The sequence below is a fragment of the Sarcophilus harrisii genome, chromosome 1, assembly GCF_902635505.1.
Source record: "Sarcophilus harrisii chromosome 1, mSarHar1.11, whole genome shotgun sequence".
Lineage (NCBI taxonomy): Eukaryota > Metazoa > Chordata > Mammalia > Dasyuromorphia > Dasyuridae > Sarcophilus > Sarcophilus harrisii.
Window position 1 is genome coordinate 289,306,612 of NC_045426.1, and position 26,446 is coordinate 289,333,057.

Sequence of the window (26,446 nt, forward strand, 5' to 3'; positions counted from 1 at the left end):
TACTAGCAGATGTTCCTTGTAGATTGGGAATGAAATAAATTGGAGGCAATAAGGAAGAGGAGGGAGGTCAGAGAACACAACTGCTTCTCAGTCTCCTCGTCCTCCTCGTCCTCCTCCTCGTCCTCTTCCTCCTCCTCCTCTTCTTCCTTCTCCTCCTCCTCTTTTCATGAAGAGATCCATTCTACAGGTCTGAGCTAGACCTCTAGTACCCACTGGCGGGTAGTTCCTGTATCACAACAGTATAGGATGTGAGATGTTGGTCTATATCTAGTTTCTGTTATACTATTTTTCAATTGTACCAAATAGTTTTGATAACTGCCTCTTTATAATATAGTTCTTTGCTTCATTTCTTACCCAGTCTTAATCATTGGTTGGGCATTGCCTCAATCAAACTGAAACTTGTTAAAGACCTTATTTTAGAAAGGCCAGGTAGCCTAATCTATATCTTGGCAATGGACCTAGATGGCTCTGGAGGTGAAAGTGCATCTGGTGACCTTGCACAGCCCTCCTTTCCTCACTTAAATCCAATTCACTTGTATGTCATGCCATCACCTCATTGATGTCATGGTCTTCTTCCAGAACAAAAGAAAAAGAATAACAACAACTTGTTTTGTGACTGGACAAGTCATTTGGCTGCTCTGGGCTTCATTTTCCTCAATGATAGTGAATAATCTCCAAAGTGTAATCTCATGCTGAAGGATCTATGGTCAACTTTTGTATCTCACAAAGCCCTTAGGACACTCAGAATAAGCTGATTTAGTTAAACTCATTTAAATCTTTATAATGACACTATACACTATGTTAGATACAAGTGTCTTCATTGGATGACTAGATGAATTAAAACATAAGAAGGCAAAGGTCATTTGATCAAATTCCTACTACTAATCTGGGATGTATACTATTTATATATCTGTAGAGATCCTTGAATATTTTTGTAAAGTACACAGAAATCTCCATAGATCATGATGATGTCTCATATGTTGCCCATAAATGCTAGTCAGGGACAGCTTAGATGCCCTGCACCCTTGTAATCCAGGTCACTGTTTTATCCAAACTGGAAAAGTGCAGGAGTATTGATAGTTCCAATCTAGTTCTATTCTTCTAAGAGATGTTTGGATGCCAACCACTTTTATCAATGCTACACTTCAAGTTAGAAAGCATTTCATTTCAGTCATGTCCAACTCTTTGTGACACCATTTAGGATTTTCTTGGCAAATATAATGGGAGTACTTTCCCATTTCCTTCTGTAGCTCATTTTACAGATGAGGAACTGAGGCAATCGGGGTTAAATAATTTGCCCAGGGTCACACAACTAGTAGCATGCAAAGTCAGATTTGAATTCATAAAGATAGGTTTTCTTGATTCCAAGCCTAGTGCTCTCTCCACTGCACCACTTAGCTGCCATCACTGTCAGGAAGACTTGAGTTCAAATCCTGCCTCCCGTCTTTACTAGATATGTGACCCTGGGCAAGTCACTTGACCTTTGTCTGCCTCAATTTTCTTTTATGTAAAATGAGAATTGTAATACCATTTATCTCCCTGGAATATTGTGAGGTTGAAATCAGATAATATACATTAAATGCTATATAAATATTAGCTAATATTTTAATATTTAAACATGTCACACTTTCTTTTCTCATATTGTACATATTAAACTCTTTTTTTAAATTTCTAGGTCATTATATTTATGTGGATTCTACCTTTGCCAAGCAGGGGGAGAAAGCAGTCCTGCTGAGTCCTGACCTGCAGGCAGAGGAGTGGAGCTGCCTTCGGCTAGTTTATCAGATTACCACATCTTCACTGTTTCCATCCATCCCCAGCCAGCTAAATCTCTATATTAGGTTGGCAGGAGAAAATTTTGATCATTTGCTGTGGTCAACCAAGGACTCTTCTGATAGCTGGCTCATAGCCAGTCTAGATTTGCGAAATAGCACTAAGAAATTCAAGGTAAATGAAATAAAGCACAAATTTCTTTATGCATGTTTCATGTACTCTTAGAATCTTGCTTAAAATTTCTGACATAATGGGTGTTTTGCTATGTTGGGAATTTGTATTTGTTTAGGGGTGAGGGAAGGTGTCTGAAACACCACAAAGAAAAATTAATAATGAAAAATTATATTGTGTTCCTTAAATTAGATTTTACTGGACCACCTCTTCACCTATTTAATAGGATTTTCAAATATTAACAAGCTTGTAAATTGTCTCACGTTGAGCTTAGCAAGCAATGGGCTTTTAGAAGCATTTTCATTTTCTTATAATTTGATTTTATTCTGCTAATGTATACATATATATCTTTTATATAATTACTTGCTACAAATTTAGCATGATACATAAAACTATTTTTTAAAAGATAAAATGTAAGTATTTTGAGAAGAACCACGTCTAGAGTATATGTTCATAATCTAGAGTATATGTTCGTATTCTAGAGTATCTGTCCCTTTCAAATACTTAGAATTTCTCCCTAGAATGGTTAAAGAAGGGAGTTAGTGAGACAAAGGATGCCTCTTCTAACCATTCTTCTTCCTCCTCTCCAGTCTTTTAAACCCCAGAGTTGGGCTCACATAAACTTTTCCTTAGCATTTTTTCATACTTTGGGACCAATAGTGCCCAAAGATTGCTCCCAGACCAACTTTGTTGGTGGTGCTACTTTGAGCTGCAGATTACTTCAAATAAATGTACTCCTTTGTTCCTTACCAACTTGTTCCATAACCTTTCTTTTGATACTATGTCATATCTTATATTTTTGGAACTAGATTTGAAGTCGTCTTCTTAGACGTTACTCCCTGAAGCTGTATTCCTAACATTCATTGATCAATTCCCTGATGCTATCATGTCCCATCTTTTGCCTCTTGACTGCCACTAGACTATCTAGATACTTAATCAGCCTATCATTAATTAACTATCAGGAGGCTTACTTCATTTCACTTACCTTTTTAAAATTTAACCTAGAAATTTAAAATTCTAAAATTACTGTCTTTCTAAAATATTACCTATTTTTTGAGGTATTCTGGAGTTTCACTGATTTTCAATATGAAAAAAAATACATATATATATATATATATATATATATATATATATATATATATATACCCTTGCTTGTTAACAGAAATATATCTTGGACATGACAAGAGAGCTAGATTGTTAAACATTTACTAACATACCCTTGCTTGTTAACAGAAACTCCAAATTTTCATTTGCTTCGAGTTTCTCTTATTGTCTACTCTTAGATGCAGCCCAAATGGTTCTTTTTAGGTATCCCTATTCTTGCTCAACCTATCCCTAGAATAAATGAATAGATTGATATAACTCCTGGGAAAAGTATAATGTTAGTGTGTGAGAAAGTGGCTTAAGGACATAGATTTTCAAGGAAGCAGTTATTTGTTTTCTTTCCCCTTTTTCCCTACTTACATTTATGACTTTAAAGACCTAGTAAAAAAAAGATTGAGATACTGAAATTAATTGTTTATTTCCATATCAAGAATAATAAGAGAAAGGCAAAGTAAAATAATTCTGAACTTTTGCCTAATGCCTATCAGATGATCAAAGATGGAAAAAGACAAAAAATATTCTATGTGTGGGAAGGGCCATAGGAAGACACACACACATACTATTGGTGAAGCTGGTATTATACAAGAAAGTATTAAACTACATATATTCCAAATAAAAATATTGGTAGCAGAACTTTTTGTTATTGCAGGAAACTAGAGCAGAATGACCAGCCATCCACTGGGGATTGATCAAACCAACTGTGGCATATGAAAGGAACAGAACATTATTTTGCTATGAAAGAAACTACAAAATTGAAGAACTCAGGAAAACGAGGAAAGATGTATATGAATTGGTGTGAAATGAAGTGAGCCCAACTCAGAATAGTTTACACAAGCATCACAATAATGTATCATACTCAATCTCTTTCAAGAAGTTAAGTGGCATGGTAGATAGAGTGCTAGGTCTGGAGTCAGGAAGACTTATCTTCTAAATTCAAATCTGGCCTCAAACACTTATTAGCTATGCAATCCTAGGAAAGACACTCAACCCTGTTTGCCTCAGTTTCCTCACATGTAAAATGAGCTGGAGAAGGAAATGGTAAACCACTCTAGTACATTGCCAAAAAAACCCCAAAACAAATCACAAAGAGACAGGCACAACTGAAAATGACTACACACACACACACACACACACACACACACATACATACATATAAATATAAAACAATACCAAAAAAAACTTCAATTAATACATTGGCCAAACATGTCTCCAAGTGAAATCTTGGGAAAATTTCTCCATTCTCTCATTTGTGTTACTAGTAGATTATAGATAAGGAAAGAATGAAACATCATTAGACATAACCAATGTACTGATTTATTTTGCTTAGTTGAGACCCTTTCTTGTAAGGGAAGCTAGAGAAGTTTCATGACAGCCTTCAATAGTAAAGTTAAGTCTTCTTTTATTGCCCAAGCAAGTTAAACTGTGACTTCAGCTAGAGTGGACTATTGTGACTAGTAGCTAGCAATTGGTGGTACAGGTGGCACCTCTAGAATCAGAGAACTTGGATTCAAATCCTGCCCTATTTTCTATCTATGTGATCCTGGATAAGCCATCTAATGTCCCTGGGCCTCAATTTCTTCATTTATAAAATGAAGTTGTATTAAATGTTTTCTGAGACATCTGAGACTAAACCCATGATCCTATAAATGGCCAGCTAGGCAGTATAGTGGATAGAACCCTGGGTCTGTAGTCAGCAAGTCTGTTCAGGAGTCAGCTCAAATACTTCCTCAGACACATTAGATGTGTGACCCTGAACAAGTTACTTCACTCTATTTGCCTCAGTTTCCTCATCTCTAAAACAGGATAGCAAAAGTGCCCACTTTGTAGAGTTATTGTGAGAATTAAATATTTGTTAATAATATTTGTTAAGTGCTTAGCACTATGCCTAACACATAGCTGGTAATATAGAAGTTTTATTATTATTATTATCATTAATTTGATATTGTCCTTTCTTACATTTAATAAATGACCTTGATTGGTATATACTAACTCTGTCTGTCTTTTTTCATAGAAGAGTGAAAGTATTCTCACACTCAAGCACGGAACCTTTCTTAACATACACTCTTCCATGTGCATTCTTTAGAGTAAGAGTAATGATATCTCAAACAGTAACTAAATAGAGATTAATGGAAGTATTTTGTCTTGAGTTAATGAAGAGCCTTATGGCTAAATTACTGAGGAATTGAAAGGGTAATCATAAAAACATGAATTTAGATAAACAATTCTCTTCCTCTTCCATGTGTTACACAGATATTAATAGAAGGTATACTGGGGCAAGGAAATATAGCCAGTATTGCAGTCTTTGAAATTAAGATGATGACTGGATATTGTATTGGTAAGTGGTTTTCCATTTCCCCTGTTTCAAACAATGTTTGCTAGAAATCTACTGTTGCCAGGAGAAATGTTCTAGGCAGACACTGCTTACTCTTGAGATGAAGAAGTCTGGAAAGGCAGCTAGGGCAAGGGGAAAACACTGGACTAGAAGTTAAGAGATTTGGGTTCAAGTCTTGTCTCTGACACTAACCAGCTGTGTGATCTTGAGCAAGCGGCTTCACTACCAGGGGCCTCAGTTTTCTCATCTGTAAAATTGTATAGAGATTAGATCTCCAATTTCCTTTCTGTTTTTTCATTTTATGAATTTGGCCTCTAGAAAATCTCTGCAAAATGCCTTAAAGTTTTATGGCTAATTTTTTCTGTCTATATTCAAAAGACTTGTCCTTATTGTCCTCAGAGTACTAAACTATGGAAAGGAAAAAAAACCCGATGTGGCTTCTGTAATATAATAGTCATTGCCTAACATCTACAAGTTATAATAAGAATTTCTAGCTTGCTGCACCTTTTGTTCCAACTCCTGAAGAAAATAGACATCATCACCCTACCTTCTGAGTATTTCCTATACTCTTCAATGTTCCCTTCTTCCTCATCATAAATATCAACAATATCAGCAGAGTTGGAGACAGCCAAATTTCTGAAGTTTCATTTCTCATTATTGAACTCCCTAGTGCTGGTTTAAATTTAAAGGGGATAAAAATAATTGCAAACATAATTTTCCTTTTCTTCTCAGTTAACTAGTTTTATACTTCCCTTCACTTGATTTGGGCCATTCTAGTCTTCTCCACCTCTTCTATCATTCCCACAGTTAGTTATAATCCCCTTGATTAGTCAAAGGTCTTTTCACCTCTTCTCTCTCTTAGTGCTAGTGGGAGAGGATAAGAATTTTTGAACTGTATGCCTTGCTTTTCATGACACTTTCGTCTCAACTTTCAAAGGAATCATGAGACTATAGATTTAGATCTGGAAGGGAATGAAGGGATCAGTTAGTACAAACCCTTTAATTGAGGAAACAGAGTCCCCTATAATCATCCATCTATATCTAGTAGTCATAAACCAAAGAATCATATATTTAGAGCTAGAAAAGACTTTAGAGGCTATAGAATCCAGCTCTTTTATTATTATTATTATCTACAAATTATAAACCTGAGTCAAGAAAAATTAAATGCTTTGCCTAAGATCACACAGACAGCAAGTGTCCGAGGTGGGATTTGAACCCAGCTCTTGCTAATTGCAAGTCCAGCACTCTGTTCCCTATTAACACTCCTGTCCAGGAAGTGAAGAAGGGGAATGGAGTGAAATTGGGAGTCCAAGAACCCCAAATGTGTTTTCACTGATATTAGGAATGGCCACTATCAATGCATGTTAAGAGTTATTTTTCAACTTGTAGCGTTAGGCAGTTAGCTGAGCAGCTGATAATTTTGGTGTCTGACCCAGAGTCATAAACCAGCCTAAATCAAAAGTTGGCCTTGAACTCAAACCTACCTGATTCAGAGACTAATTTTTTAGTTATTTCACTATACTGTTGACTTTGGAGACTGTCATCCATTTTATTCCTTTCTTACTAACCTGGTACTTTTAAGAAATCTAACATGGACAATTCTGATATGATGATGTCAGTGGGATAAAGAACAGAGCAATCCAACCATGTAAATGCATGAGGCCAGATCTTCCTTTAGGTTCTGACTACATGCCCTGGAGTGTGATTAGATCTTTGTTGATATGTTTTTTTCTGCTCCTCCCCTCCCCCCCCACCTAATTATAGAGTGTGACTTTGAAGAAAATCATCTTTGTGGTTTTTTAAATCGTTGGAATCCCAATGTGAACTGGTTTGTTGGAGGAGGAAATATACGGAATTCACATTCGATTCTTCCTCATGATCACACACTCAAAAGTGAACTGGGTAAGTCAGGGATTAATTTTTTAAAAAGTTAATTGAGTTGTCTATCACTAGCTTACTTCAGTGTATTTATTTTGTATTTACCTATGAATATGCCACATCTTTCCCAAAGAATGTAAGTTTTTTTTTGAGGGCTGGGACTGACATTTTTGTCTTTGTGATTCCAGAATTTAGCACAATATTTTGCACAAAGTTGATACTTATAAGTATTATAAATATAAATAAAATAAATACTTATAATAAATATTTGGCTCATTAATGCTACAAACTATTTTTTGAATTACTAAATGTAAATAGGAGTAGGAAAATTGTACTGGAGTACAGTTGTGCACAGACTTATTTTGGGGAGCTTTAAGGACAGCATCAGGTATCACTCTAATCCAAGAGGATTTATCCTCTTGTGTTATGTTTTCATTGTGCTTTTCATCTCTATTCTCTTTTTTTCCTCTTTGTCCTTGAATCCCAAAGATCAATCAGTTCACAAGCATTTGAGTCCCTACTATGTATCTAGACACTGTTAGGCACTGGGGATATAAGTACAAAGGATGAAATAATCCCTACTCCCAAAGAGTTTAAATTCTAATTTAGGGGAGGAAGAGAAAATAAGTACTCATCCATAAATAGATAAAAATTAGTTATCTATAAATACAAATCAAATAAATGAAGTAGTTAAATTATAAGATAGTTTGGGAAGGAAAACTCTAGTAATTAGGAAGAAAATGTTTCAAATGATACTGAACAATATTAGAACACAAATTTTACTTCTTTCTATTATATCAATAGAGAGGTAAGGCATTATATATGTGAAATGTGCTATAAAATGTTAGGCATAGCTATTTCTACTGGTTTTGATTAAAATATTTTTTTCTTTATTACAAGGGCAAAATCAGTGTGGGATTAGAGTGAAGTTCGGGAGAAACAGATGTGGAATAAAAATAAGTTAATAAATTAATAATAAATAAGTTAATAATAAAACTTAAATATGAAAAGAAAGAAAGATTATCCTGCTATAGGAGCAGGAGGAAAGATTAAAAGAATAAATCAACATTTAAAGGACCAAGTGACAATGAATATTGATTATCCATAGGAAAAAAATGGAAAGATAGGTTGAAAGGTTTCAGAAAGAAGCCTTTTTCCCCCAGGAGGTCTCCAGCCACAGAGAGGAGGTCCTTTCTGATCTCACCCTAACTCTTGCATGACTAGATGCATAAATAACTCTATGGCAAAGAATAGAGCCTCTTACTACTTAATATAAACAATCAATTAATGTCTTCCTTTTTTCTGAACTTAATGCCAAATAAGATTAGAATTTCCACATACATAGTAGAACAAGAGAGGATTGTACATGAAACTGCAAATCCCTGTTGTATAAATCTTGATTTTCTTTTTAATCGTGATTATATACATAGCTAGGTGGTATGGGAGATAAAGCAGGCCTGAAGTAAGGAAGACTCATTTTCCTGAATTCAAATCTGATCTCAACCATTTACAGCTGTGTGACCCTAAGCAAATGCCTGAACCCTGTTTGCCTCAGTTTCCTTTTCTGTAAAACGAGATGGAGAAAGAAAGGGCAAACCATTCCAGTATCTTTGTCAAGAAAATCCCAAAATAAATCACAAAGAGTAGGATGTGACTAAAAAATGACTAAACAATAACAACATGATTACATGCTTTTTCAGTCTGCATGTGTGTATATATGTTTGTATGTATATATATATGTATATACTGTGTGTGTATTATACATACATATATGAATATAAATTTACCCTGTAACTTTCAAATCTGTAACTTTACTTTTCTGTGATTCCTTCTGGTTTTCATTTTGTTCTGTTGTCATTGGGGGAGGTGGGAAGAGAAAAAAAACTTACCTCCCCCCTTTTCCATGGGAAAAATAAAGAAAAGCAAAACTTTTTAAACAAATGTATTTTGTAAAACAAAAAAATTCCCACATTTGTTTATCTAAAAATGTGTTTTTTCCTGAATCTGAAGTCCATCACCTGTCAGGGAATGGGAGCATTTTTCATTATCAGTACTCTGGTTGAAAGCACTAAAAGTACTCACTTTGAGCTAAGGATATCAAGAATAGCATTATGGAAGGAGTAGTATCTAAAAGGATGAAAAAATTATTCAGAGGAAAATATTTGAAGATATTATGACATGAGCAAAGGTATGGGGTAAGGAAAAAATAAGATGTGTTCAGGAAGTAACAGTAAAGTTCAGCATAGAAGAAGAGCAGGAAATAAGGTTAGAAATGTATCTTGAAGTCAAATCATTAAAAGATTTGAGGAGTTTATTTGTTAAGGAGTTTATACTGAGTAGTCAATAGGAAGCCATTAAAAAATTTCCAGCAGAGCAGTGAAACTATTAGATCAGTGCTTTAAAAAGATTAATCATGCACCAGTGAAAAAGACTAGACAAGGGAAGGTTGGACAAAAGGAACAGAGCTAGGAAAAACATTTCCTTAGATACAACTGTTTGTATTTATAAATATAGATATCAATGGGAACTGAAATCAGAAACTGTTAAAATAAATATTTTCACTTCCTTCTAACAAATGGAATAAATAATATAAATTATATAACTTAGTTATTAATGAAGTGATACATGTCAATGAAGGACATTAGGGTTTTTATACACATTTGCCATATCTTGGTATACAATATGTACATTCCAGGACCACATATATTTCTTCTCCTTTAGTAACCATAGCTGGGACTATGCTTATGTAGATGTTAGTTGAATGCTACATGTTCAGTAGATGAAGCCCTGATACTACATGAAGAGTAGAGTTGGCTTTATCTATGAGGTTTATGGAATTATTTTTAAATATATAAATTAGATTAACTCAAAGGAAAATATTCAAAACATGGTAAGACTATGGACTATAGGTAAGAGCTGCTTGAGATCAACTAATCAATAAGGAAATTCTACTGTACTTTCTTATGAACTTGTATTTTTATTTTGTTTTGTTTTGCTTTCTTCCTTTGGTACAGCAGACTAAATAAATGATTTTTCTTATTTCTGCTTACGTAACTGACATTTATATAGAGGTAATTATGTGGCATAGTAGCTAGAGTATGAGACTTACAGTCAGGAAGGTTTGGATTTGAATCCTGATATAGCTGTATGAATCTAATCAAGTCTCTCTCAAACTTATTTTTTTTATCTGTAAAATTGTGTGAATAATAATATTGTATTGGTATAGGAGTCAAATTAGATATAAATGCACAGCTAGAAAAGCACCTTGCTAACTCTAAAACTTATATATATGTGTATATTCTGACACAGAAAAAAACACATACATGTATGTATGTTTTAAGATTTATAAAATGCTTTATGGAGAGATGATATATAGATATATCTATCTATGAAGTAGCCTTTATATATATATATGACTAGATATATAAATTGATTGAAAAGCATTGTTAACCTTAAAACATATATGTTTATATATGTATATATACGTATATGTATATATACATATACGTATATATACATATATATATACACATATATGTATATATATATACATATATATACACACACATATTATATGTGCATTTTTATGAGTGTATATACTGACCCTTGCTGAACTATATGTGTGTATATACATTTAAATATAGATTATTTAGATGATAAATAATATTTTAAGGTTTGCAAAGTGCTTTATAGGTATAAATATGTTTTAAGGTGTATAAAGTGCAGAGATATTGATATCAATAGATATATATAGACATACCTACATATCTAAAAATAACCCTCATAGAAATACAGAGATATTGAGCATTTTTATGAACTTTAAAATCCAATATAAAGATTAGTTATTACACAGGATATCCCAAAAATTTTTGTGCAATTTTAAGTTATTAAGGACTTTTAGGACACTGCATAGTACTTTAAAGTTTACAGTGTTTTGCAAACATTATCTCATTTGAGTCTGAAAAAAGTCCTGTGAGGTAACTGCTCTTGTTACCCCTATTTTGCAGATGAGGAAACTGAGGAGTGGAAAGATAATATGAGTTTCCCGTGGTTAATCAGCTAATAATGTTAAAGCCACCTATAATTATTATATTATAATTATACTGATGAGAGCAAAACTCTGACCTGAGATAGCCCTGTAAAGTTATGTAAAATTACCAAGAAAAAGTTATACAAACTCAAATGGTCTTACATCCTCTGGAGACAGGAAGATGAGTCTTCAGAGAATGTCTCCTTTCATATGCAAACTCAAATAGTCTTGCATACAGAATATCAATTCTTAGATTCCTGTATAAAATAGGTCTTCAGAAACTGTCTCTTGGCAAATCACTTTTCTCTCTTGAGAATGATATTGCCCACCAAGAAAATCTTTCTCTTGGTGTCTCTCTAACAATAAAGGCCTTTTTAACACAGCCTTTGAGTAAGCAAATTTCCTTCGCTGTGAACCTGTGCCTTGGAGAACAAGAAAACTTTCACCCATTCCTGCCATACCTCTCCTTCAGTACCCTGCCCTCATCAATATTATATATTATTATATACATTGTATATTATCATAACATATAATATATCATTATTATATTATAACTATAATTATATTCTTATGGTTTTATTGAATTTCAGTTAGCCTTAAAAGTTAAGAACAATGCTTACCAGAGGAGGCAACCTTATCAGATGGTACTGGACTTGGCAAGAGGAAGTAACTGGGTTAGTCACTTAGTAGCTGGCTTACTATGAGCAAGTGCCTTAATCTCTTTAAACCTTGGTTTTCTCAACTGCAAAACTGAGGTAATAATATCTTTAGTTGACTATGCCACAAGATTGTTGTAAGGTTCAAATAAGGCAACCACTTTGTAAAGAACTTGATAAATTTTAAGACCATTTAAAATTTTTTATTTTAAAAGATATTTTTAAAATAAAGGATTTTAAAAGTTTATCTATTATTTAAAATTTTAATTTGAAATTAAAATTAAATTCCATTTTCCTGAGCTCTGATTCATCAAATGTTTTTTAAAAAATATATTCTAGGAAATGGAATTGGATTATTCTCCTGTATGACTCTTAAGCCTGATTTTTCCTGAGTCTGAAGATGATTCTCTTTCCCTTTCAGGACACTGCATCTTAACATATCAGTTTCATACTTGTTTACTCTTTTGCTCTCCCCCAATCACATTCTTTTGTTGTTTAGTTTTTGGCAGTTGTTTCCGACTCTTTACGACTCTTGGGGGCTTTTCTTGGCAAAGATACTGGAATAATTTGCCATTTTATTTTCTGGCTCTTTTTACGTATGAGGAAACTGAAACAAATAGGGTCTTGCCCAGGGTCACACAGCTAGTAAGTGTCTGATACCATATTTGAACTCAACTCTATTCACTTTACTACCTAACTGCCCACAATCATAATTCTACTACTCTACATTTTAATACTATCCCTTGATTCCTGTGTCATGTGATTTTCACTGTAATCTCATATAAGCCCCCCTACATGAAACTAAATTTCAAAGAAAAAAAAAGGAAACTTTTCTGGAGATGCTGAGTCCTTTCTATATTCATAATGTTTCAATTATCATAAATTCTTTGAAAATAAGCTCTCCTCTTCCCAGGAGAGATCTTTTCATTCCGTCAAACACCTCAGCTTGAGCAGAAACAGTACAAATTCCATCCTTTAATGCCCAGCTCAAATGCCACCTCCTTTCTTGAAATCTTTTAGAAATGGTTTCTTCCTCCTTAACATGCTTGCTATACTATGCCATATAATTTAATTATTTTTGATATGCCTATGAGAGAATAAGCTACTTGAGGGCAGATAAACAGATCTTACCTTTAAATATCTCCCATCTATCTGGTGCTTCACACAAAGCAAACATTCAACAAAAGGTTTTAAATGAACGAATTAGAACTGTTCTTATGTAACTAAACCAAGTGTAATTACTGGGGATTGTTGTTTAGCCAGACTGTTTGAAAATAAAAGTTCAAGAACTATCCTAAAAATCTTTTTTCCTAATCCAAAAAGAAAAAAATTTAATGGCCATTTACCAAAACCGCCTAATTCAAAATGAAAAGTCTTGATAACTAACAGGATTTCCTTGGTGGAAACAAGTGTAAATACACCACGAATACAAGTATTAACCCTGACATGTTTTTGCAGAAATCATGAGTGTGATATGGATTTTCAGCTAGTTGAACAGTTGTCTCCTTCCATAAATGTTAGTCTCTCTTAGTATTCTCTGGTGATAGGGAACAAACACTCATCTAACAGAGATGATATGGACATGACAGATTTACTGACTCTGCTACAGAAATTCACTTCCCTTTTTTTATTCTTAGAAAAAATCCAGATGCCTTGCTTTCAGTTGGAGATATCTAAGGTCAGCTACTCTGATCAGTGGGCTTGAAGAATCCCTTAGAGTTTGGCATGACTATGGAATTCTGTCCAATTCCATTTATATGTACACAAACCAGAAAGACTCTGGAAAATTCAGGTGGATGAAAAGATTCTCTGAACAGAATAGATTGATCCTATGGTAACCTTCTCTAAAGAAAAGGTGTCTGATTTCCCTATTTTTGTGATATTTGTGGCATATTTTCATGATGCCAGAATACTCGTCAGGATTTTCCACTGGAACTAACATAGTATCTACCACTCTGCTCCCTGAGGTTGGTTTCAGTTCAGATGTACCTGGCAGCTTCCTGATCCCAGACTTGTACATCATTCCCAAGACCTGACATTTCGTGGCTTGTACCTGAAAAGTGATTTCTGAATCAACTCTTCTCTCTTTCCTATTGAGGGATTTATGTTATTCTGCTACTACCTTTTCCTTCTCACTGAGAAACTTGCAACAACTGACAATTTACCAATAAGATGTAGTTCAGATTGGCAATAAATGAATTACCTGTGAAGAAAAGGGTAAACAGAATTTGGTCTACTCTGGTGGTTAAACATGAGCCTTGGTGTCAGCAATTCTGATCTCACTCCTACCAGCTCCATTGACTCACTTTGAGCAACTCACATTATGTTTGCTTGATTTTTGTGTGTACTGAAATTTGATCATGGCTAATTTGGTCCTAAGAGTCTTGTGCATGGACTGCTAATGAAACGCTAAAACTGCAAATTCAAAGGTTAAGATATTGTCCATACTGCAAGTAAGAAAGTATCTATACAGAGGACTATTGTATCTGTCAGCTAGATAGAAACTGTATTTCTAATTCACTCATTCAAAATGTTTGCTTTGTGTGAAGCATGAGATGGGAGAGATTCAAAGATAAGACCTGTTTATCTGCCCCCAAATAGCTTATTCTCTCATAGGCATATCAAAAATAATTAAAATACATGTACAATATAACAAGCATGTTAAGGAGGAAGAAACTACTTCTAAATGGTTTCAAGAAAGGAGGTGGCATTTGAGCTGGGCATTAAAGGATGTACAGGCTAGGGCTTTCTGGGTGGAGAAAACAACATGAACAAAAGTAAATCTGCAGAGAGTAGTAAATGGTCTTATTTGACCATAACTTTTTGATCTGTACCTCTGATTTTGTCAAGCTGGTTGCTGGGAAACTATCAGTTTGAAAACTCCTTCTACTGATGTAGAACAGCAAACTCTTTATAGCTTAGAGTCTTGGAGAATGACCTGGAGCATAGGGACTTGTTCATGAGCATACATTCAATGTGTCAGAATTTGAATATCTATATGTTAATAACTCCACAGCTAGCCTTCTATACACTATATCATCTTTCCCTTTATAACATAGGACATGTTTTGAGACTTCCCTGACTTCTCCACCATGCCCCAGGAAACTTATTATTGGGATAACCTCAGGATCATATAAGACCTCATTAGTCTTGGTATTTCATCTCATCAGTATTCTCACCTTCTCTGATTGGAGGTTGGAGCCATGAAAATCAATCTTCTAATTAAGGAGAGAGCTCAGTTCAGACATCTTATTTCTTACTAGGCCACACTTACCCTACTTCCTGATTCCTCTGATTGAGTCCTCATCATTCATTCTCCTTAGTTGAGGATCTTCTCCTCCACTTCCCACTCCCCATTACTCCCTTATCAATATCTTCTTCCATTAAATTTAAGCTCCTTGAAGGTAGAGACCATCTTTTTTAATATTTGTATTCCCAGCTTTTAGTATAATGACTGAAACATCATAGATGTTTAATAATGTTTATTGACTGACTGACATGTGAAAAGAATTTACATGAGGTAACGTTGACTAGGTAAATCAAAGATAGATTATGAATGATCAAGAATTTTCAGGGTGGGAAATCTTGATTTTATCCTAGAGTTTATCAAGAAACTTGAATGTCTCTAAGTGGGGCAGTGATAAATAACAAGCTGTGAATAAGGAAGGTTTTAAAACCGTGACTTCTCTAACAGTCTGAAAGAAGAGATTTTAAAATGTGCCATGCTCTTTTTTTTTCCTGCAAAAAGGAAATGTACGTACTGTCAAAATAAACTGATGTATTTTATAATTTTGGTGAGCTGTTTTTCCCCTTTTTAAATTCTTTGTTATAGAAAATGACCTTTTGGAGAAAGTTAGAAGCAGGGATAAATTTGGAAATAAAGGTAACATAAAGATAAAAAAAATCTGTTCAGTTGCTTTTCAGTCATGTCCAAGGCCTCCTGATTCCATTTGGGTTTTCTTGGTGATTAGAGTGGAGTGATTTACTATTTCCTTCTCTAGCAAGAGCTGGAGATAAGGATAAGGAAACTGGATAAATTTGCCAGGTCACATAGTTTGATGCCAGATTTGAACTAAGAAAGATGAATTTTTCTGACTCCAGACTTGGTACTTTATCCACTACACCACCTAGGTGCTCCAAAACAAAATATATCAGTTTTAAAACCGGATGTTAGGAATGGGTAAAGAGTTAGAGGGATGCCACTAAGTGTCATACGCTGGAAAATAAATGTCAAGGACTTTACTTATTCTCATTCTATGAAAAGAGAAGATATTGAAGTTCTTTGTATTAACTTCCATGTTGGTGTAAACTGGTCAGACCAGACCATTTTTTCATATCTCTTAGGCAATTAAATTTTAGATTCCTGAAGTGACATGGTCAGTTAAAAGTCTCTGTCAATCAGTTACCATTTATTGGATACACAGTGTATATGGAACATTATGTATATAAGCATAGGAATATGTGTGTATGTGTACATATATATGTATCTATGTATTATGAAGATCTCATGCAATTAGCACAATTCAATTCAATGGGGGTGAATACTAACGTTATCATCATTTTACATAGAATGAAGTTAATGCTAGGAATAAGCTAAAAAGGATCCAAGGATATATCTGAATTTCTCCCTTCCTGATTCTGGGTCTAACATCTTATCTACCTAACACCTCATCATATTGCTCTGGCATATTGCTACCAGAACCTGGGCTTCACTGACATCGTCTTCAAGAATCCAATATCACCTCTATGCTTTGCTAATACACTCAAGAGGACATCAGTAGGAGTTTCCTACTATATTTCTTTTTTTTTAAGAAGATAGTAGATGTAGCTTATATTTTTGCTATGCTTTTTTTGAAAAGTGGATGGGAGGATATTATTAAAACATTTGAAAACAGTCACTAAAAATAATTCTCTTGAAACTGTATTTCATTAATTTCTATGAAATGGCAGTGGCAATTGATGGCAATGCTCAGAAAAGAAAATTTTGAGCACTGCCATTAATTCCTCAGAAAGTTCATAAAATTGACAGGTGGATTAGCAAATATAATGACTGAGTCAAATAAGTACTGTATTATATGTGAAAAGTTTCAAGCTTCTGCCCTACTCCTATTACAAGACTGGCTATATTATATATCTTGTTAATTTGATGTACATAACAACCCAAGGTTCTTTTATTCAAAAATCAAATGAGGCAACATTTAAGTTAGGACATGATTAAGGGCCCCTCTAAGATTATTTAGTTTATGGAGCTTTACCTATGCCATGTATTTTTAAAACTCTTCTCTTTATTCTTCTCCCCCCTACCACCTTTTCTTTTAAAGGTCACTATATGTATGTGGACTCTGTTTATGTTAAGCATTTCCAAGAAGTTGCCCAACTTATCTCCCCAAGGACAACAACTCCCATGTCTGGCTGTCTGTCTTTTTATTACCAACTCCAGCAAAGAAATGATAATATTTTCACCCTTTATACCCGGGATGCCAATGGACTTTATGAAGAGATATGGAAAATTGACAGCTCTATGACTGAAACATGGAACCTAGCTGAGGTTGACTTCAATGCTCCATATCCAATGGAGGTATGATTAGTTTTTCTTATGGCTATGGCATATCTTCCCCAAAGCTTTTCAAATGAAATCTACCCAAAGTAAATGGAAATAAGTGTAGCTTTATAATTATTTATCATTTATTTCTTTACAGCAAGATGGTATCTTTTGTCATACTAAGGAATAAAATGTCAAAAACACTTAATGATTCTTTTATGTAGATCTTGAAATAAATGTAGTGAAAAATAGGGTAGACTCAGTGCTCTTTAAATGAAACTCATTTAATTAATCAATCAACAAGTATTTATTAAGCAGTTACTATATGCCAATCAAATACAAAAAATCAAATAATTCCTACTCATAAAAGTGTGTGTGCATGCATACAAAATAAACATAAAGTGAATACATACAAATATAGACAAAATAGTTAAATGCAAGGTGTTTTGGGAAGGAAGACTCCAGCAGCTGGAAGATCAGCAAAGGCTACCTGTAGAGAATGCTACTTGAACTGCATCTTAAAGGAAGAAAGGTACTCTTTGTTCATTGGTATCAGTTATCACAATTTCATTTGGGAGAAAGACAAGGAGAAAGAGTAATTATTTATTTTTGGCAATAGCTTTCTCCAAGCTATCTCCTCTCCAAGGAGACTAATGTCTCCAAGCCTGAAGTCTCTCATTTTCAAAACTTTTGCCAAATCATTCAACCTATGATCATCCTAAAACACAAGTGTGTAACATTATCTTGATAATCATTAATGAGTGCTTTATAGCAGCCTTAGAAGTATATTGCTATTTTGGAACTATGCTCAAAAAGCTATCAAACTGTGCATATGCAGTGTTACTACTGGGCTTATATCCCAAAATTTTAAAGAAGGGAAAGGGATCTGTATGTACAAGATTGTTTGTGACAGCCCTCTTTGTAGTGGCCAGAAACTGGAAACTGAGCGGATGCCTATCAATTGGAGAATGGCTGAATAAATTGTGGTATATGAATATTATGGAATATTATTGCTCTGTAAGAAATGACCAGCAGGGTGATTTCAGAAGGGCCTGGAGAGACTTACATGAACTGATGCTGAATGAAATGAGCAGGACCAGAAGATCATTATGTACTTCAACAATACTATATGATGATCAATTCTGATGGATGTGGCCATCTTCAACAATAAGATGAACCAAATCAGTTTCAATAGAGCAGTAATGAACTGAACCAACTACACCCAGGGAAAGAACTCTGGGAAATGACTATGAACCACTACATAGAATTCCCAATCCCTCTATTTTTGTCCACCTGCATTTTTTATTTCCTTCACAGGCTAATTGTACACTATTTCAAAGTCCAATTCTTTTTATGCAGCAAAATAACTGGACATGAATACATATATTGTATTTAACTTATACCTTAACATATTTAACATGTATTGGTCAACCTGCCATCTGGGGGAAGGGGTGGGGGGGAAGGAGGGAAAAAGTTGGAACAAAAGGATTTGCAACTGTCAGTGCTGAAAAATTACCTATGCATATATCTTATAAATAAAAAGCTATAATAATAATAATAAAAGAAGTATATTGCTCTTAAAATGTGACATCCCTCTCTACCTAAAGAACTGTTCAGAAGTTTCAATCATGTTGGATTCTTCTTAATGCCATTTGGAGTTTTCTTGGCAAAGATACTGGAGTAGTTTGCCATTTCTTTCTCCAGCTCATTTACAAATGAGGATATTGAAGGATCAATTGGCTTGCCTAGAGTCGCAGAGCTTAGTGTCTAAGGCCAGATTTGAACTCAAAAAAATGAGGTTTTTTGACTCCAGGCTTGGCACTCTATTCACTGGGCTGCCATTGAAGAAGGAGGAAACTGTAATAATTGTTCCCTTCTAAAGTTTCTGCTTTAGTAAATCCCATAACAACAAAGATCTTTAGTCAGTGTTCGCAATGTTTTTATTGTACATGATAAAGTTTGTTAAATAGCAAACACTAGTTATCATTACTCACTCATAATAAAGATTCTCTGGGTATAACCTTGGCTGCCATTATGCCCCACCTGTTTTTTGTTTGAGGTTTTAGAGCTGGGCCTCACCTCTCATTTCCCTGAGTCAATCTACAATCTGAGGCCCAGTGGAAGCCTCTTGGACACAGGGTTTTGGGTCTTGTTCTCCCATCCTGTCCTCTCACTCTATCTCTGTGCCTACATTGAGCTTTCAGATGCCCTGTTTTTCCACATTGAAAGCATTAACGAGTTTCTTTGGAAGTCCCTTGCCAAGAGGGACCCAGTCTTCCCATATTTTGGGTCATATCCTGGATATAAAAAGCATTTGTGCCCATTGTGGCACAGGATCTTATGCTCTCCTCTAAAGGAGTATCCTTGTATAGTCCCAGAATAATTCTTCTACAAACCTCATTAGCATTTTCCTTAGCCAGTTGTCTGATCATTATTGTTGTAGCTGCATTTTTTCCAATAGTTCTTGTGCAGCTGTCTGCAGATGTCCCACAAAATCAGTAAAAGGTTCATTGCTCTATTTTTGTGAAGGCTTCCCCTCCATCTTTTCCTGGGAGGGATCCCCATGCTTTGATTGCAGCAGCAGCAATTTGCTCATATGCTGCTATGGGGTAATTAATCTGTGCTAAAGTGTCTGCATACTGACCTTTATCTTCTAGTTGGTCAAAGGTGATTTGTATATTAACTCCAGTTTGCCTATTTCAATGGGCTTGTATCCTACAAAGTTCACTATACTCAGAAAGCCACGCCAAGTTTTGTCCAGGTTCTAAACATGTCCTTGCTATGGATTTCCAATCACTAGGGGTTAAGATTTCATAAGTCAAATTCTCTAGTAACATCTTAACATAAGACGATGTAGCCCCATAAAGAGTGCAACCCTTTTTCAAATCCTTAAATTTTTCCAGATCAAAAGGAGTGTATCTTCTCCTTTGTTGACCTGAAGAGTCAAGCTCTTCAATCACACGGTATGCATTTACCAAATCAGATGTATCCTGTCTTTTTTTTTTTTTTTTTTTTGCCTTAACCAGTGCCTTTTGTAATCTTGCTATATGCTGCTTCATAGGTGATGCTGATTGTGTCACTGCCTCTGCCCCTCCTCCTTTTCCCTCCCCCCATGAAGGATTAATTGAGGGAGGGAGGTAAGGGTATGGGGAATGCCCTAATGGCTCCTGCTGTGAAGCACCACACTTCTTAATTTCATCAGCTTCATACTTAATTCCATTCTTGTCTAATTCTTCATGCTTTTCACTTAGATTATGTTTCCCCCCTTTTGCACTTTCTTCTTTTTCCTTATTCTATAACTTATACAAAGCCAGTTGTATTAAGTTATATGTATAAAGTGTAGTATTCACAAAGTGCTCGCCTACCATTTTCTACTCATCTGGATCTATTCTTTTTTCTTTGAGAACCAAGGAGATGTGTACTGTACTATTTCTAAAAGTTCAATGATCTGCTCCCAAGTTCCAATCAAACCTTGTTTTTTATAAGTCTGACAATGCTCTCTACACATTTTCCTTGAATTGGAAAAGAAGGCTCCTTTCTAAACATCTATCTCATTTTAGCTGAAGCACTAGTTTAGCCCTTTAGAAAGTTTCCTTCTTGTACTCACCCTAATTTCTGGGTCACAGATGAAGGTTCTTGGTCCCACGTTCAGATGCCAAAATGTAATGTTCTCTGGTTCATTTTTCTTGGGGTCTCTGAGAGCAGCCTTCCTTTCAGTCAGAGTAATCACCACAAGAACAGCCAGGGGTTAAAATCCAAATCCTTTATTGTCTCTTTCAAAATCTTGTCTCTTTTTCTGAGGCTTTGGCTAGCTTTGTTGTAGGACTTCTGGAGTCTTGGTTTCAGTGGAGGAAGTGCAGGAAGTCAGGGGTTAGTGACCAGGAGCCTGACTGAAGATGAAATGAATTTGTCTCCCTGGCTCAGAGAGCTTCTAGTGTGCTTGTCTTCTGTTACTCTCAGTCCCTCCTTATATACTCCACACTGAGTATAAACCAATCATTATATCTGTAGGAAATCATTATTTGTTGTAAGATTAAATCAATCATACTGAACCATGCTAAACTAGATAACCATTGTATCATCAATTCCACTTAGTAACTTGTAAGTATCCTTGTTTCAAGTTCAGAGTTCTGGCCCATAACAATAATCCACTATTTTCACTTTTGTTGCAGCATTTCCTTGTCATGATTAAAGGACTAGAGAGATATTTTACTGATTACTGAGATAGTGTTATCTACTTGCCCAGTGTGTAGACTTAAAGAAAATTATTCTTGGTTCTTGATAGTTCTTCTATAACATACTCTACCTCAAGTAGTATCATGTCTACTTCAAAGGATATGTTATTTTCTAGCCCTCTGTCATATGAGGATGTTTATGCAGCCCAGTGGAAAAGTTCCTATGAGCTCAGAGCCTAAAGAGGAAAGAAAATTATGTGCCTCCTACAAAAGTCAAATGACTCAGTCTTAATGATATGGGCCTAGTCTGCAAAATCTCATCATCCTCATTTAGACTCCTGGAGTTAAAATGTGTTTTTAATGGAGCTCTGAAAAACATTTTTTTCAATGCCATCATCAATGCTGAAAAATTTCAATTCTAGACTTTAGTCTGTTTGAATATTATTCAAATGTGTCTCACATGTGTATGATTATGAGGGGAAAAGTTTGAATCTTTTCTCTTTCATACTTTCAAATATGAAAAAAACATATACTACAGAAATCAGTGACATTAATTTATTTATGTAACTTTCCCTCAAATAATTTTTTTAAAGTCTCAAAAATGTTCTCCCTTCCTGTAAATAAAATTGCAACATCGAGTCTGCCATGGCCTGAATATTTAAGGGAAATAGAAGTGTGTGTGTGTGTGTGTGTGTGTGTGTGTATGATCACACACATACTTTTAAAAAGAATTCACTTGCAGAGTAAAATCTAACTTAGTGATTCATGGACTTTTTGAGCTATAGATTCCCTGATTGTAAATTGTAAATTGTAAATTGAATTTTCCACTTTCTACCATGGTCATCTCTATCTGTTCTTTCCAAGGTTTCTCCTCAATGTGCTGGAGCTTGGATATAATTTTATTCTTTTTGTATTATGTCATAATTTCTAGGTAAACAAGTCCATGTAATAGCCATTGACTATTGAAATAATCCTAGACTGCTATGTGGGATAGGGACCTTGGAAACTACCTAAATAGCTGGAATAATGGATAGAATACTGGGCCTGGAACTAGGAGGACCTGAGTTTAAATACAGCCTTAGATACTTGCAATCTGTGTGACCCTACATAAATGATTTCACCTTCATCTACCTCTGTTTCCTCATCCTTAAAATGGGGATAATAATAACAATAGTACCTACCTTACTTAGGTTATTCTGAGGATAAAATAATATTTATAAAGCACTTTGTTAAACTTGGTGTGTTATATAAAGGCTAGCCATTATTATTATTTTTCAGTACAAAGCTCCTTATTTACATATTGAGGCCCACAGAGAAGTGATTTGCCCCATAGTATATGAGATAGTCCAACAATGCACATCTTCTCTCTAGTACTCTTTCCCCTATGACATATTGCCTTACATTACTGATTTTAAAATAGGGCATACTCTGAATTGAATAACTTTTCTGGCCCTGGTGAAGGATTTGTATTGATCTTTGAATGGTTCTCACCCAGTGTCTTTATGGTCAAAGGCACATTTCTGAGATTCCTAGGGTTTGGGAATACAGATCATAATGGATGCTTTACAGAGACTTAACAGGGTTCGCTCATTTAAAAAGTATTTACCAAGCACTGACATCAAGCACTGTGTTAATCACTGGAAACAGGACAGAAACAAAACTAGTGTTTCTCCTCAAGAAACTTAAATCTACTGATATTCTAGCCAATTTACCACACCTGGGCAAATTGCAAGGTACTGGAATGAAAGATTTTTCTTGTTATTGGGGGAAGATTTTTTTAATCATTAAAAATTTTTTGATACATTAAAAGCTCCTTAGATGACAAGGTCTATTTCATTTTTGTCTTTGCCTCCCCAGTGCTTAACTTAGTGCCTACCATATTATAGGTGTTTAATAATTTCTTATTGATTTTTTTTCTTGGGAGTTTTGGATGTAGGAGTTTTGATTTTGCTATCATCTTCTGATTATGTGTATATCTTCCTGGTCACCATAGTAACTTTCTATGGTCAGAATTTTTTTCTGTTGTTTGCTCATTTTCCCAGTTTATTTCTTAGATTTTTTTACTCTTTATTAAACTAGGGCTCTGTTTCCAGGGTGTAGAGTGCAATGTCCCAAGCTTCAAGGGTGGCTTTTATACAGCTATTTTGAGAGATCTTTCTAGGGACCTATACTGTGAGCAAACATTGCAACCTGGATCTGCATATGAGCAAAGCAACAGAATCCTGCCTCAGTGCTAGCAAAGAGATTCCTGCAATCTTCTTCTGACCAACTGCTCAGCTCCCTTACCTGTGGGCCGAGACCTCCTGAAGCAGTCAGTTGCTGTCACTGCTTTTGCCGCTGTTGACTCAGCAGCTCCCAAAGTCTGCTCCTGGTTTGCAGGGGCTCCTTTCACACCCTAGTATGATAAACTTTTCCTGACAACATTCTGTCATCCTTGGAGGCATCTGTAGACTAAGAAGTCTGAAAACTACAGCTGCTGCCACTGATTCAGAGGCCTCAAGATCCACTCCTGGTTTGTTGGAGTTGGAGCAGTGCTGACACAGTCTTACCCTAACTATGCTCCAGTCCCACTCAAGTACAACAGACCTTTCCTGCTAACCTTCTAAGTTATCTCCATCTGGAGATTTGTTCCACTCCATCTTTTTGTAGGATCTGATGCTCTAAAATTTATTCAGAGTCTTTATTTAAAGGTATTTGGAGGGGTATGGGGCAGAATTTAGGTAAGTCCCTAGTTTTATGCCACCATCTTTGCTATGCTTCATGATCAATTAATTCTTTAAAAAAAAGTTTCATGAGCAGGACCAGGAGATCATTATATACTTCAACAACAATACTATATGATGACCAGTTCTGATGGACCTGGCCATCCTCAGCAACGAGATCAACCAAATCATTTCCAATGGAGCAGTAATGAACTGAACCAGCTATGCCCAGAGAAAGAACTCTGGGAGATGACTAAAAACCATTACATTGAATTCCCAATCCCTATATTTATGCCCCCATGCATTTTTGATTTCCTTCACAAGCTAATTGTACAATATTTCAGAGTCTGATTCTTTTTGTACAGCAAAATAACGTTTTGGTCATGTATACTTATTGTGTATCTAATTTATATTTTAATGTACTTAACATCTACTGGTCATCCTGCCATCTGGGAGAGGGGGTGAGGGGTAAGAGGCGAAAAATTGGAACAAGAAGTTTGGCAATTGTTAATGCTGTAAAGTTACCCATGCATATATCTTGTAAATAAAAGGCTATTAAATTAAAAAAAAAACAATAAAAAAAGTTTCACTTTTACCTTTATATCACTATTTTTTCTAAAAATGGGGAATTCTTCCCCCTTTGATCCTGAAAAAAAAGAGACAACAATAGCAAATAATAACAAAGAATAATAACAAAGAAAAGCAAAGAATAATTTTTAAAAAGCTAATACTTGATACATTGATCACATCTGATAACGTCCAATCTGCTCTGCCTATAATCCTATCAGGATCATATAACTAGAGCTAGAAGGGATTGTGGAAGACATTTAGTCAAAACCTTTCATTTCAGATAAGAAAACTGAGGCTCAGGCCAGTTAATAGAATTTCTGTAGGGCAAATAAGAAGTAAAATAGCAGAGATGGAATTTCAACCTTATTTTATTGTGATCTCCCCACTATACCACCTTGCCAGCCAAGGTAGAACTTTTATTGATTTTTATCTGTCACTGATTTCTGCTTCTTAGCTTGTTATAGAATTCCATATATGAGGCAGAGAAAGAACCTACTAAAGTAAAATGGAGTCCTATGGAGAGCAGGAGGCAGACACTGGACTGTTCTTTTTTTGCACAAGAGTTATAATTCCTTTTACTTCTTAATGAAAAAGAAATCTTCATTCTGCCACTCTGACAAGTTAGTCACATGTCATAATAAGTTAGTCATAACTGAGATCCAAGAACAGAAAAGGGAATTCACTAGGACATTGAAGTCTGGTGGCTAATTCCTCATAATCCCTAAAACTGGCCATAATTTATAAAAGACAATATCAAATATTTTGTCATACAGCACAAGAATCAGTAAGTAGAAATTGAATTTGCATCATTCCTTGGCTTTAACCAGACCATCATAAATCTTAAGTGAGAGCATTTAAGTCAACTCACAGAATATTTAAACAGTTGATAATATGTCATTTTCCTTTTCAGGTTATTTTTGAAGTTGCTTTTAATGGTCCCAAGGGAGGATACATTGCCCTGGATGATATTTCTTTCTCTCCAGTTCAATGCCAAAACCATACAGGTAAGGAATCTTGTTTTTTGTTTCTTCCCCTTTATTTTCTAGTTTTCTCTTGGATTATATTCTCTGATTTCATACATTTTAATTTAACCCCACAATTAAAGGAGGCCCTGCTCTAGATGGAAGGGCCTTAACTTGGCTTGAATGAGGTGAGGTTTGGACCTTATTCAACAGGTTGTTGTTGTTGTTGAAGGTATGTCATTATGGACAGTCTTGTGCCACTGTCTTCTGTGTCATACAATCAATTCTAAGGTTCTTAAGAAAAACCTGCAGAATATAGGTGTGGATAAGCATGAGCTAGCAATGGTCGTGTGTAGGTATAGTTGAGATAACTGAGGAAGGAGCTATGGTAACTGAAAAATTCATGTGGGAATTTTGCTCTGACAAAGACTAACTCTCCTAACCTCTTGGGATCTAGTTGTTATATTTGCCTCCTAGAAGTGATACCAGGTGGTCAATAGTAGGCTTTTAACCCCAGGAAAAAATGTCCTTTAAAATCTGAATTCAGCCTT

At 35.1% G+C, this 26,446-nt stretch overlaps 1 protein-coding gene across 2 annotated transcripts in view; it reads left to right on the top strand.

Annotated features, from left to right (window-relative positions):
• MAMDC2 (MAM domain containing 2) overlaps positions 1-26,446 on the top strand; it is a 225,624-nt gene that overhangs the window by 104,686 nt on the left and 94,492 nt on the right. For both annotated transcript variants that reach the window (XM_031943610.1, XM_031943604.1), the window contains exons 3-7: positions 1,676-1,947; positions 5,299-5,383; positions 7,145-7,282; positions 17,266-17,522; positions 25,844-25,937. In XM_031943610.1, coding sequence (XP_031799470.1) covers positions 1,676-1,947; positions 5,299-5,383; positions 7,145-7,282; positions 17,266-17,522; positions 25,844-25,937 — 846 coding nt within the window. The remainder of the gene's footprint in view (positions 1-1,675; positions 1,948-5,298; positions 5,384-7,144; positions 7,283-17,265; positions 17,523-25,843; positions 25,938-26,446) is intronic.